Source organism: Sprattus sprattus, assembly GCF_963457725.1.
Source record: "Sprattus sprattus genome assembly, chromosome: 4".
Lineage (NCBI taxonomy): Eukaryota > Metazoa > Chordata > Actinopteri > Clupeiformes > Clupeidae > Sprattus > Sprattus sprattus.
Genome location: NC_137923.1, coordinates 27,896,511 through 27,910,033, shown reverse-complemented (window position 1 = coordinate 27,910,033; position 13,523 = coordinate 27,896,511). Strand labels below are relative to the sequence as shown.

General features: G+C 42.6%; 1 protein-coding gene across 7 annotated transcripts; it reads right to left on the bottom strand.

Annotated features, from left to right (window-relative positions):
* Positions 1-25: 25 nt before the first annotated feature.
* Positions 26-12,486, bottom strand: fubp1 (far upstream element (FUSE) binding protein 1). Of its 7 annotated transcripts, none has more exons than XR_013968606.1 (21): positions 12,333-12,486; positions 11,234-11,327; positions 10,991-11,026; positions 10,845-10,887; positions 10,708-10,754; positions 10,381-10,452; positions 10,181-10,238; positions 9,794-9,953; positions 9,600-9,698; positions 9,265-9,444; positions 9,025-9,127; positions 8,620-8,859; positions 8,284-8,444; positions 6,313-6,461; positions 6,100-6,185; positions 5,782-5,907; positions 4,766-4,828; positions 4,002-4,165; positions 1,855-1,908; positions 1,436-1,480; positions 26-766 (listed from the first exon to the last, which is right to left on the bottom strand). XR_013968606.1 is itself a non-coding variant. In XM_080836442.1 (21 exons), exons 1-19 carry the CDS (start codon positions 12,423-12,425, stop codon positions 1,864-1,866), a joined length of 2,019 nt encoding a protein of 672 aa, XP_080692568.1. In that variant the 5' UTR covers positions 12,426-12,486; the 3' UTR covers positions 26-766; positions 1,436-1,480. The 7 variants fall into 7 exon arrangements, 6 of the variants coding, with proteins under 6 accessions (XP_080692568.1, XP_080692567.1, XP_080692566.1 ...); XM_080836442.1 differs by having other exon boundaries at positions 1,864-1,908; XM_080836441.1 differs by having other exon boundaries at positions 26-1,480.
* Positions 12,487-13,523: the final 1,037 nt, after the last annotated feature.

The window sequence follows — 13,523 nt, the reverse complement described above, 5'->3', positions numbered from 1 at the left end:
ACCAAGGTTTAGTTCACATCTTTATTTCATGTTCATGGCAACAATGGAGAACAGTCAAAAAATCTAACCAAACCAACTCCACAAGAGAGAACATTCGAAAACTTGAACAGCACACAAACCATCTGTGAGTTTACCTCTAAGGCATGCTCTAGACATCTAGAAGTTTTAGGTTGTGTCTTCTGGTCTACACCCCCCACATACTCTGTTGTGAAAACCCCTCTCGCTTACTGGTGTATATATATGTACAAGAAAGGTTTATGCAAAAATGGGTATTCAATGCAAGCTGAGGAGAAATTTCAAGCAGGGAAAGGGGGGGGGGGGGGGGGGAGGGAGGGAAAAAAAAGTGATCGCTCTTCTCCAAATTACTGCCTAGACATGACGACTGACACGGGTCTACAAAGAACAGTTCCTGGTCTTTAAAAACTATTCTAAAGCAGTCATACAAATTCTTTCAAAACCCTACGCAAAGCAATAGGCAAATGCAATGAGACAAGCATAATTCAACACCACCACAGGTCAATGGCATATTCAGAATGGCAACATCTTAGGAATTCAACAACAGAACTGTAATCAGACATGTCCCTAGACTCAGCATCAAAAAGACAACTTAAACAGTCACAGGTTTCCTCATTATATTGGTTACCTTATAACTGGAGCCCTTGAATGGTCTACGTTCAGCAGAGGGACAGACTCAAAGGCTTCCTCCTTAGGGACAAACTAGCTCAGGATCTGATTCTACGACCTATTGCCTGCAGCATCTTCCACACTGTGAGTGAGAATGGAGGCAGCAATTTTTGACAAGATATTAGCACTGCAGCAGGGCATGAATTCACAGGTTTCAAACCAATGGCAACAGCAGCATAGATATTTCATCACACTTAACGCAATTCGCAGCTGAGGGCATTAGTATGACTAGCTCCCGCCAAGGCATTTGCCACTGCATGCAGTCTAGGGTATAGTGATGTTAAAAACAAGAGAAGGCATTCTAAGCATCCTGGTCACAGACTTCCCAATCTCCCACCCCAACAAGAGAAAACAACTGCTCAATTGCTTAAAATAATGATATTTGAAGACTAAATTCAGATGACTAAAACTTAATGAGGACATGTATTCAAATCCTGGACGGTTGCGAATATTTAATATTATATATCGACACTTTATAAATGGCATGTAGCATTTACGTTGCTACTAATAGTCATGAAAGTATATGCCATGCAAATAATTTAGGCTGAGAATATACAACACAGTGCATGAAGACTGTAACCATCTCCAGGTTGGAATTTAGACAGACAGAGCAACATTTTTGACTGATTCATTTCCTATTGTCAATTCTAAGGCAAAAAAATTTAAGCTAGTCACAAGTTGTGGGCAGGTCAGACAGCAATAAACTTCTATAGCACAGGTCAAAACACTTGGTTCCTTAGGTTACGCTTACCTGTATTATTGCAGCAGAACCTAAGGTGCAAGGTCTGGGTTGACACTGCAAGAATTAGATAATGCACTGTTTGCCATCAACCAACAAATCAGTCACATAATTGGCGTCAATTCAACAGCCATCAGAATGAAAGTGTTCAGAGTTCAAAAAAAGGCATGTCTGACAAACAATGGGCAAGTCTGCAAAATGTAGAACACTAGTCTGAAGCACTTCAATTCTATGCCTAAGACATCAGCATGCTGAGTTGCTACTACAAGACATAGCTTAGCATCAACGTGCTAGATTAAATCCTGATATTTCAGAGGTGACAAGCCTTATATTATATTTTTAACATTAACATTTTCAGCTTCATGTATTGACATTGGGGGTAATTTTTTTTTTTTTTTAAATAAAGAAAACAATAACCACTACGTTCTCACTTGACTCACTCAAACTTCAATGGTGACTCGAGTTCTTATTCTATTCGGGCTTTCCTACAGAGGAAAGAAAGTGTTGAATGCCAAACTAGTTAATTCAGCAGAAACACACGCAGATATTTCAGAAACACTAAAGAACTTCATATACTGTAGTAGTCATCACAAAAAAAAAAAAACAGCTACATTGCTACGATGCGGAATGAAAATATTGCTGAATGGAAGCGTCATTGCATAAATTCAGTAGTTCATAACATACGCAAAAAAAAACAAGTCCAATTTGTCAAAGACAGAGGCCATTTCAAAGGTCAGAAACATGAGCAACTTAGAACAAAATTGGGGATTTGGGGCTCTACAATACTTACCAAATGTTTGTAACTTAAGAGACATGTCTAGCACACTATATTAATTCTCAGCAGATATCAAAGACAAGTGATGGCTCTTAAATCACATTGTATTGTACTTACGGTGGAGGGATCATGTTGGTGGTGAGGCACCTCCTTACCTCCCCGCCCTAAACACCTACAAATCTATATACTGGATGGATGCCAACAGACAACTGGTACAACAAAAAATTCGATTTTTGCAAATTCAGCTTTTTCGTTTTAATTTGTATCAAAATAGTTTCAAGAAAAGGCCAGCAGATAATTACAAAAACGTGATGCATGAATACGGAGGGGGAAGGAACAAAAAAAAAAAACAAGTGCTTTTGCATGTCATCTCTTTCAAATATCAACATTGTACCTGTCCTGTAAGAGAGCAACAAAAATTCAACTAAAATGCTTGCAGTACTTTGTGACAAAATCCAAAAAGAATATTGTGTTAAAATACCTCTTGCTTACCACCTTCCTAATCTTGCCTGTGAGGGAGAAAAAGTTTCTCTCATTACATACAGTGCACAACTAGCTTGAGACACCAGGCACAACGCGCAAGCGGCTTCAGGACTGAGCAAGGACCGAGAGTGTGCCATACCTATCACTGACCCACCAGAAACAGAAGTACCTGCCTACTCCTAGAACCTCAGCATTGGCCAGTTTAAAAATGCAGGGAAACACCACTAACTTTACTGATAAAGGATACGAGACACACAATCGATCTCTGCATTGCATTCACACATTAAAAATAAAACTAGGGATTACAATTTTTAAAAACAGGAACCGCATAGACAGTTGGAGAGAGACAAGAAAATGGCAGAGCATATTTTGTCAGAAAAGGTGGACAGAAAGGAATTGAACATATTTCAGTCTGCATGTCATATCTTACATGATCTCCCCCCCACATCTCAAACTGCTTAGATGGTTTCCACCCCCATTCGGTCACCCCACTTACCAACACAGGAGGTTTCATTTTGTTTTATTTCAAAACACAACAAGCATTTCATATTTAAAACGGAGATGATATACATGGAAATGACTACAGTTTGTATAAACATGAGCTCTAACCACATTAGATGGAGATATACAGGAGCTGGAATGACCATATGCTAATATTACCTTACTTAAAAATAACAAACCGTTCATTTACAAGAAGAACAGCAAAAAAAACAAAAAAAAAAAGAATAAAGAAAAATACTTGACTCCGGAGCCATGTTGCAATCTATTTGAAACACTTTTTTAAACCAAGGAAATTTAAGATCTTCATCATCATCATCAAGACGTCTGCATCCAAACATTTAACAAAGGATTTGTTTCGACAATGTAGCATTTAGTTTATGTCCACTTCACATTACTGGCCCTGTACAGAAGAAATACATAAAAGAATACACAACATGTTAACATCAACAACCGTGACACTTCAACCCCCCCAAAAAATAGGTTAAAAAAGAACCAAAAAAAAAAAAAAAGACGCCTGTACAAAGAGGGAAAGGTTTGGTTAGGTACTGTAATGCTGGGTCCTCAGTTGACCTGATAAACCTGTGGGAAAAAAATGTTACTGAAGGAGAAAGAAAAAGGAAAAAAAAGGATGATACAAAAATTGACATGCATGCCTACAGAGGTATACTACTGGGGTTAGATGATGACACCCACCCACGCACACATCTGAACATGGAAAAACATGGACAGGGGAAGAATAATAATAAAAAAAAAACAATAAACAAAAGGAGGGAGAGAGAGAGAGAGAGAGAGCGACATAATCTCTTAGGGCGAGTGTACCTGCGGGGCCTGTGGAGCTGCTCCCATGCCCTGGGCTCCAGCCTGGCCATAGTAGGCAGCCTGCTGACGGTAGTACTCAGCCCAGGCTGCACTGTAGTCCGGCTGGCCTCCGGGCTGGGCGGCAGGCGTTGGCGTGGCCGCAGCTGCCTGAGGGGCGGCCTGACCTGTGGTGGTAGGAGATGACGACATTTCAGTCGGACTACAGTTGCAGACAAAAACAGTTGCATCTACACCAACAACCCTGCTGTGCATCATCTGCCGTATTATCTTTAAATATATATTTAAAAAAAAAAAACACTACAATTCTAATGGGTGTTCTGTAACTGGATCAACTGAATCGAAACGTCCCTTAACATGCCAGTATACTTCAACATGTTGTATCAAGTTTGGGTGGGTTTGACCAACCAATAAGTTATGTTTGAAAGGGTTGGGGCGTTTTGTAAGAAGGGGAACGATCCCAGCCATGTTGCCTCTGAATGGTGGGACAGAAACCCTCTGCTTTGCTGTGGGGCAGCTGGGAGCACAGTCGCTCTACTGCAGAGGACTGGATCAGGACCACAGCTGCCCAAATTCAAACATCCAGCTAGACTTAATCGTATATAATGCTTTACAGTATGAAATTAACATGCACACACTAATCGGTTGAACCTGCGCATTTTGGCAGTATTACGTTTTATTTACGGCAATTGCTCTTGTAGAAGTGAGTTGGCCATCTGTGGGTAAGAGACCATTCACTTTTATCTGTCCACAAGCGGGTCACCCACCTTGTTTTTTGTAGTACTCTTCCCAGGCCTTTGTGTAGTCCTGTGCAGGCTGGCCTTGTTGACCTGGATCAAACGATTTAATGACCCATTTGAGTATTTGACCTTCACTTAATGGCTCCCAAAACAGATTAAAATGTAAACATTGTCATCTAACTTTTTCAGATAATTACATTTACATCACTACAAGGCATTGCAAAAAAAGACATCAACTCTTAATATGAGAATATGCAAGCAAACCAACCAACTGTCAAAACCATCCTTGCTATTCTATTGCATTCCGCGACTACTGCACAAGTCCCTGACCAATATTCTGAACCGGCAGTTAATAGAGACATGAAGCTGTTCAGTCTAAACAGCTGGGCACAAACATAATGAAGACTTGTCACGATCAGATGTGACGGACCCTTCACCAATGATTCAAATTCCTTTTACTGGAGGACCACCGCAAACCCAGTGGCAATACCAGTGCCCCGTGCTGTTTAGTCTGACTCCCCCATAGTGAGATACGCTGAAGCTACATTTGGCGAAATATTTTTATACCCGATTTCTTGTAATATTCCTCCCAGGCCTTGGTGTAATCTGCCTGTCCACTCTGACCTGGAGCCTGCGGGTCACCTGTTAAAAATGGTACAATTTACATTGATAACCATTCTTTGGCAGGCAGCAGTTCATCCTCCACCTGGGCAGGTGGCGTATTTTGACCCCAGCAGGGTCATTAAAAAAAATAATTATATAAAAAAAAGAAATCTGGGTTAGCCTAACCTGTCAGTTATAGAACGGAAAAACGAAGGGAAAAAAATTTAAGAAAAAAGCCTGACTTAAAGACAAAAGCAACAACAGAATGAAAGCACATCTAAAGGACATAAAGCACTAGCTACAGATGCACTCACTACACTGCAAAGTAGCTACACAGCTGGATAGAGCTGCTCTATAAGATGGGCTCTGCACTACGGGAGACCAAGCTACATGAGAAAGGCTGCACTGGAAAAGGAGAACGACATCAGCTAGGTTTCTACCTTGCCCGTTGGTCTGTGCTGTGCCTGGTGCAGTGCTGGTGGGCGTCATGGGTGTCTGAGGCTGCTGCTGGTACTGGGCGTAATAAGCCGCCCACGCCGCTGCATTGGCGTCCGCTGCTGCTTTATCTGTGTGGGGGAGGGGGAGAGAGAGAGAGAAAGATATTTGATAGGTGAAGGTCTACACCACACATAAGAGGGAAAATCTCCAACACATAGGAGAGGAGGAGCAGAAGTAGTCCTAACAAGTGGTAACAAACTGGAGGGTATTGTTCCCTTGCTTGGGTTGTAAATGGAAAGCTAGCTGCAGCGTGTACTTACTGGGATCTTGCTGTCCCTGTTGCCAGTGCCCTGGGTACCCATTGCCCCAGCCCTGGGGTGGGTAGGGGCCGCCAGGAGGACCACCACTGCAGAGGAAGCAAGATTCAAAGTAAGGTATACAGCTTTAATCAAATTGTACTGTAAAACAATCACTTAACACCTTATACAGGCATATCACTGCTGGAAGTAAGAGATAAACAAATCCAGTCTTACTGAGGTCCTGGGGGGCCCTGGTTGTAGGGCCCAGGGTTGTAGGGTCCCATCGGTGCAGGGGGTCCAGGGGGACCTGGAGGGCCATGAGGGGCAGGTCCTCCGTGAGGGCCCGGCGGTCCGTGAGGACCACCCATTGGACTGACTGGACCCTTGGGTAAGAAAGGAAAGGCTGTTAGTTTGTATGTACTTCTGACTGCTGTGGTACTATACAACTACTGCGCTGACAGATAGTCCCTCTCTGCAGGCAGATAATTCCCCTTTGAAGCCGACAAAATAACACAAGCAAAGCAATGCATACAAGTGATCCCACACAGAATTGGTTAACTACATGCAATCAGGTACCAACACTAGGCCTAGGAAAAAAAATGTTGTGTCTCCTGTTTCAGCCCTTCAAAAAAATTAGGGTAGGTAGGGATTATCTTTTTTTTTTTTAACAATTGTGATGGACCGAGCCCCCGGTAACCGTCTATCCGTGGGTATGGCCACAAGCTCAGAGTAAAGTTTTCCAGTTTTTTTTGGTTTATTATTTTTCAAAAGTTCAAGTATCCAAAAGTAATTTCACAAACTCATTAATTTCATTCCATCAGGCATTCACAAATCTCTTATTTCCACAGTCCATATAGAACCACAGACAGCAATTATTGTATAAGTTTAACGCTGAAACTGTGTGTCAGATTTAATTTTCATATCCAATTTGAAATCTCTGTCTGCAATACCGCTCGCGGCCACTACGCAACTTTGGCGCTCTCACACTTGCCATGCGTACACAGTAATAGAAAGCACACGCAGCATCTACTGTTTGGGCAAACCTGGATACAGGGCTGTTAACGATGTGTTTTTCGCCTGGAAGTATCTAGAAATCTGGCACCTTATTCAATTTAAGAATCCTCCTGAGAACACTTCAGCTGTGTTCAGAGATATTTTCTGACTTGGTCTTCCGAAGTCCGTCAGAAAACTGAAATTATTATTTTTTTTTTAGATCAACAGGAAAACGCGGCCCACCCCCAAAAAAAGGCTAGGGTCGGCAGTTTTTTTTTTAGGGTCGGTCGGGAAACACACACAAAAAAAAATAAAAATCAGAGGCCTTACCAACTGTTTATAAAAATCTTCCATTACAATATGCCCATTGGAAGATATTCTTCTTTAAATCAAATAAACCTTCTATATATACACACACCTAGTAGGGCTGTGCAATTAATCGAATTTCGATCGCGATTTCAATTTTTGGGTCAGACGATCTCTAAACTCATATAATCGAGTTGAAACGATCAATTTCCGCAACTCAGTCCTTCCCCAAAAGCATTCAACGCGGCGAGAGGGAGTTCAATCTTTAACTGCCTTGTGGCATCAGGAAGTTATATGCCACTGGCCGGAGGCGGGACATGCCAGTGAGCCCCCAATCAGCAGCATCAACAGTTGACAGCCGACTACGACAGCACAGGCTTTAGCCAATCAGATCACGATTATGGTCACGTCTAAAAGCGAAGCAAAAAAAAAGATGGACCAAACTCCGTAGGTGGTCGTATTTGTACCTAAAAGTTGTTCTTTTTTGCTTATATTTGTATTAACTTACCGAGAAATAGACACAATGTAAAAACACAATGTAAAAACCCCATTATTGTAACTCAAAAATATGTCAGAGGATTTGCGAGGTGTCTGAGCTACCCATCATTCACTTTGAATGGGGATCCGTCAACCTTGACTGATCAACACATTCCTACGCATATAGTGTGTACACAACAAATACATTTTTTAAGGGGAAATTTCAGTTCTCAGTAAATTAATTGCATCATGTTTTCATACTCAAAATTAATCTTCTGAATAATCGTGATTTCAATATTGACCAAAATAATCGTGCTTAGATTTTTTTCATAACCGAGCAGCTCTAATACCTAGCCTCATCCACTTCAATTTGTGCAGGAATGACTTTTGGCTGCAGTTAACAAAAACAAAGGTTCTACGAGCACTTACTCCGATCTTCTCTTCCACCAGCTGTCGGGCGTAGTCGATCTGTTGGTGCGTCCCTCGGACGGTGAAAACCTTGATGCTGGGGTCGGCATTGGGAGGAGGGTTCCTCTGCAGCTCTATTCTTGCCCCTGACTGCTGGCTGATGCCCTTAATGGTCTCACCCCCTATGGGAAAAACAAGATACATTGTCATTAGGGCATTAGCCTACTACAGCAGTATTTATTCATTGCTAAAGCATGTGAGAATGCTGTGGCATTTCAACCTGCCAGTTAGATCACCGTATTGGAACTATCCCCTTTATTTATATGCGTAAAGAACAAGGAACATTTCAACAGGCACCTTTCCCGATGATGAGGCCAGTTTTCATAGTGGGGACGGTGAAGGTGAACTCCTGCAGGCCTCCAGGTGGGCCCATATTCCAGTTGCCCTGGCCACGACCTCTGCCCCTGCCCCCAGGTCCTCCTGGAGGTCCTCCAGCCTGCACGCTCCTCAGTAGGTCAGAGATGATCTCAGCCGCATGCTGTGCTCGGTCAGGCGGCCCCATGATCTGGGCTATCCTCTCGGGTGTAGTTCCATCATCTGAGAGGGGAGGAGGACCATTTTTAACAAGTGTGAAAAGAACACCTGTCTAAATTTGCTCAACTGTAGGGACTGACACCAGAGATCTATGTAAACATGGAACACTAGAGGGGGGGAACAGTCATTTTTTTTCCCCCCCTCTTCCTTCCTAATCAATCGGTTTACCTGGTTTGAACTGAATTCGCACTCCAGTGTCATTTTGGATTTTCTTAATCATTTCACCATTCCGTCCGATCACGATTCCAACTGCAAACCGTGGCACTGGAACCTGAGACAGAAACCAGGTGCAATGTGGCTTTAAGAACGGGCACACATCTCATATTCCACATTTCATGGCTTCATACAGATGACGAGGTGCTATTTATAAACAGGGGAGGGAACACACTGTTGCCATCATTTACTTACATCCAGACTGTCACCACCGTCACCATTGCCATTGCCATTGCCGCCACCATGGCCACCGCCGCCTCCTCCTCCTCCTCCTCCTCCACCACCGCCTCCTCCACCCATCCTTGAGCCATATTCTCCGCGTTGTTCCCGGAAACCTTGATCTCTAATCAGCTCCATGACCATCTCTTTGGCTTGCTATAAGAAACACACGAGACCAGATTTAGTTTATCACAGATCCAACCAATGACTGAGCCGTTTTGAACTCCCAGCTTGACAGTCCATTTCGTATTCCAATTTTGTCTGGATAATTCTCCTAAAACAATAGAAAAGGAAAATCAGCAGATGCTTACTTGAACTTTAAAAGGTTCTCCTGAAATCCGGAGAGGTTTGTCTGCTCCTGTGTTTTGCGGCCCGTCCTGGATCATTACCATCTTCACACCAGCACGTTCCTATTCAAATGCAAAAACAAGGCGGCAAAGTTAAATTTTGCCACAGACGACAAGAGCGTGCTCATCTCCGTGAGAAGCGTGGGCAACAAACTCACCTGTAACTGTTTAATGGTTTCTCCACCCTTGCCGATAACAAGGCCAGCTTTAGAGGCAGGGACGAGAATCTCCTGCACAGTCATGCCTGGGCCATCGTTATGGTGAAATGGTGTGGGCCTGCCCTTCTCCACAATCTCTGTTAATAACCTCTTCGCAGCCCTGTGAGAAAAGATAGGGTGTGATGAACTCAAACTGATTTTAATTACTACAAATCTACTGGCTAGGAGCCTCAACCCTTTTCTATATTAAATACATACAGAGTAGTTTGACAAAAAAAAACACCTTTCGCGTTCTGACATCATGGACATATAGTGGCTGCCATCGCTACATTCACGTTCAGTGTTAACTTGTGTCAAAGATCAGGCAGGCATAACAAGGGCACTCACTGGATGGATTCCGGACCTCCTGTTAATGTCACCGACCTATCTGGCATTCCTCCACTGTCTGATTTCAAAAACAAACAAACAGCATTTTACTTCCAGGCCCACATCCCCAGAAGAGAAGATGGAAAAAAAAAAAAAACACATCTCAAGTTCACAAAACAGCCCACAGCTGTGACACACTAGGAGACAAAGCTGATGCTCACCTGGGGCGATTTGTATTTTACATCCTGACTCCTGCTGCAACCGGGATATCTGCTCTCCTCCTCTTCCGATGACTATGGGAGAATTGTTAATTATTTTATGGTACTCGTGAACTGAGGTTGCCTTTGTGTGACACTCATGCGAAATCTCAAAGCTACACTTTAGTACAATTGAAGCGAACAAGACTGGGGACTCAGAATGCCAAAACACGTGCTGCTGTCTGCCTTTAGACTTTTCTTTCAGGGCAGACAGATGATTCTTATTATGGAAAATGTAGACAGCATAGAAAGGACTGAAGGAAACTGTTAATGCATTGACTGACAACTTACTAAATCCAACCATGCCGTCTGGAACTTTGAACTCCTCCGAAATAGATCTGAATCAAAACAAATATGTTCTAGTCATCATTTATGTTTCAAAAGTACATCTGTTACATGGCAACACTTTCTGACCAAAACAGACATACCTTGAGGGACCTCCGCCCATCCCACCCATGACCGCATTGAAAGCTAAAATTGAGAGAGAGAGCGAGAGAGCAATAGTGAATATCATTCACTACTTAAGACACTTAAGATATTAAACAGAAATACATTGAGAAATGGGGATACGTACGGTCATTAGGGGCAACCTTCTTTGCTTCTGGTTGATCTGAAAAACAAAACCATCAAATCATTAGATGTGTCTGCCATACTTACGGGCAAACAAAACCACCATTGCAGTATGTGTCTATCACAAGGGGAAACTCAACCCAACGAATCAGACTACCATGGAGTCACCCTGGCGTTGGATATTTCTCAGCTACAGCTAGCAAATCTTCGCCCTTAATTTCATAACAATGGCGCTAGTTGCACTCACCAGCGTCTTCCAAAGGCCGTTTCTGCCCCCCATACCCAAAGTCATTTGCCGAAGGAGGAGGGGCAACGCCATCGCCCCCTATTTTAGCAGCAATCTGAAATACCAAACACAAGATAAACATTAGGTCAACACAAACTTTTCACAACTGGTCGCTATTTCACGCAAGGTTTGTCTGGTTTACTCTAGAAACCAACAACGTTCGTTATAACAGCCAATACAAAGGCAACGTGTACCTTACAGTCAACATGCGATTTTACCACCAAAACGATTGGGAGATTTAAATTGTTGTTGTTTTTAGTATTTTCAGTAGTATTAACGTTACTGTTTGGTGCCATAGATCGCTCAAGTCACCGAACCCAAACTCAGTTTCAAAAGCAAGATTATCAAGTTAGCCTGCTGGCCGAGTTCATACAAATGTTATTCATTACCAACTGTGACGTTAACCTAAATCACTTGCTAGTTTCACAGATATCCAGCAAGTTATCCGAAATATGTAGCAAATTAACATATGCCTAGCTACACAAATGTGCTCGGTTTAAAGACGTGACTTAATCAACCACTTGCAAAGAATGCAACGTTCGCTTGCAAGGTGTTTAACGACGTTGGTTATAGAAATATGTACCATTGCTAAGTAAATTGTTGATGTTGGCAGCAGGGCAGAGTAAAAGAAAACCCATGACTCGACAGTCACACTGGGCTAACTACCTGTAAAACTGGTTAACTTATACTACTTCCTTATGTAGGCTAGCATAGCCCCTCTGAATGCTGGTCAGAATGTACGGCATGACGCCACGTTTCTTGAGCCAGTTTAATTCAACAATTTCAATTTAAGGTACAATGGTTCCTAATGATGTTCATCCTCTTTAATTCGTGACCATAATTCATGAGTTTATCTACAAAAGCTAATTGTGCCGGCTAAAAGTGGTGGCTATCCAATCGACCCATTCCTTTGTTGCATTTGGAGCGCATCGCGGAACTCGCAAGGCCTCAAATTAGCTAGCCTGTTTTGGGCGGCTGCGTTAGCCGGCTAACGCTCTGAGAAGAATTACGGTTAATTTCAACTCAGAGTAATATTTCCAGTCAGAAACCAATAAATTACTTGTCTTGCCCGCTGTAGTGCATCCTTAAAAGCGTCGTTCATTCCTCCTCCGTTGTTTGAGGACGGTGGAGCCACATTGGAATAATCTGCCATGTCTGATGCGCCACTCTTCTTCTCGTGCTGGGAGAAGATGGCCGCTAGTGTAGAGTGAAGTAGGTGAAGTTCTCTACTGCGGCTGCGGCAATGTGGGAGGTGGAAAGTCTTTTTAAACAAACCATCGCGAGTTTCCAGGAGAGCAGTTCAAGCCGCCCATCTGAAGGCGGGCTTTCGTTGAGGTTTGTGGTGTGTTTTAATACTCCGTATGTATAGTGGTGTTGATTAAAGCAATACGTTGGTATAGACCATTTTTTTTCCGTAGCCTATAGACAATTTTTAAAGGCATTTCCTTAATTGAGGCTATAGATTAATTAATCCCACCCCGTTTAGTTTCATGGGTTTTTATATGTATTTTCACGGGCATGAGCCAAAACCGTAAATAAATGCAGAGATGAAATAATTTTTACAAATTAGTTTTCACTGGATTTCGAAATAACATTTCCCGCACCAACCACCCTTCCCTCACATATAGATAGATGACAGCGTAGACCTTGTCCATCACGTTGTATTATTTCAAAATGTGTCCCCTCATATTTTGATCTTGTAGTAGGCTATATGATTGTGATACCCACACAGTTTGTAGGAAGATGTTCGCGTAAAAATGACTATAGAAGGTAAGTAAAAAATGAATACCAGGCAGTGTCCCTTACTTGGCCATGTCTATTAAGTCCAGTGAGACTGATTGGGGGGGGGGCTGGTGGGCGTAAACTAAACTCCTGCTGTGAATGTATCGATCAACAAATGAAAATGAGGCTCACACACACACGGGCGGAGGCAAGGGGGATGGGCCTGACATTTCCTGACTTGGATGTGTAGGCTACCAAATGATCGTAGATAAGTCGGCAATTGGTTCGGCATGATTTTGAATCATAAATGGCGTATGGAGCCATTTACAACACATACATTTCCGATTTTGATGAAAATGGGAATTGTGTCAATATTAACCAACACTTAGTAGCAGGGCATGAGTGGGGCCACTTTTCAGCCCGGGAATTTCAGGCCCAAGACCGGCCCACTTTTTCCATGGTAGTTCAGTAGTGAAAATAGGATAGGCTAAATGAAGCAACAGTTCAGCTCTTGTTATCCTGTATTTTT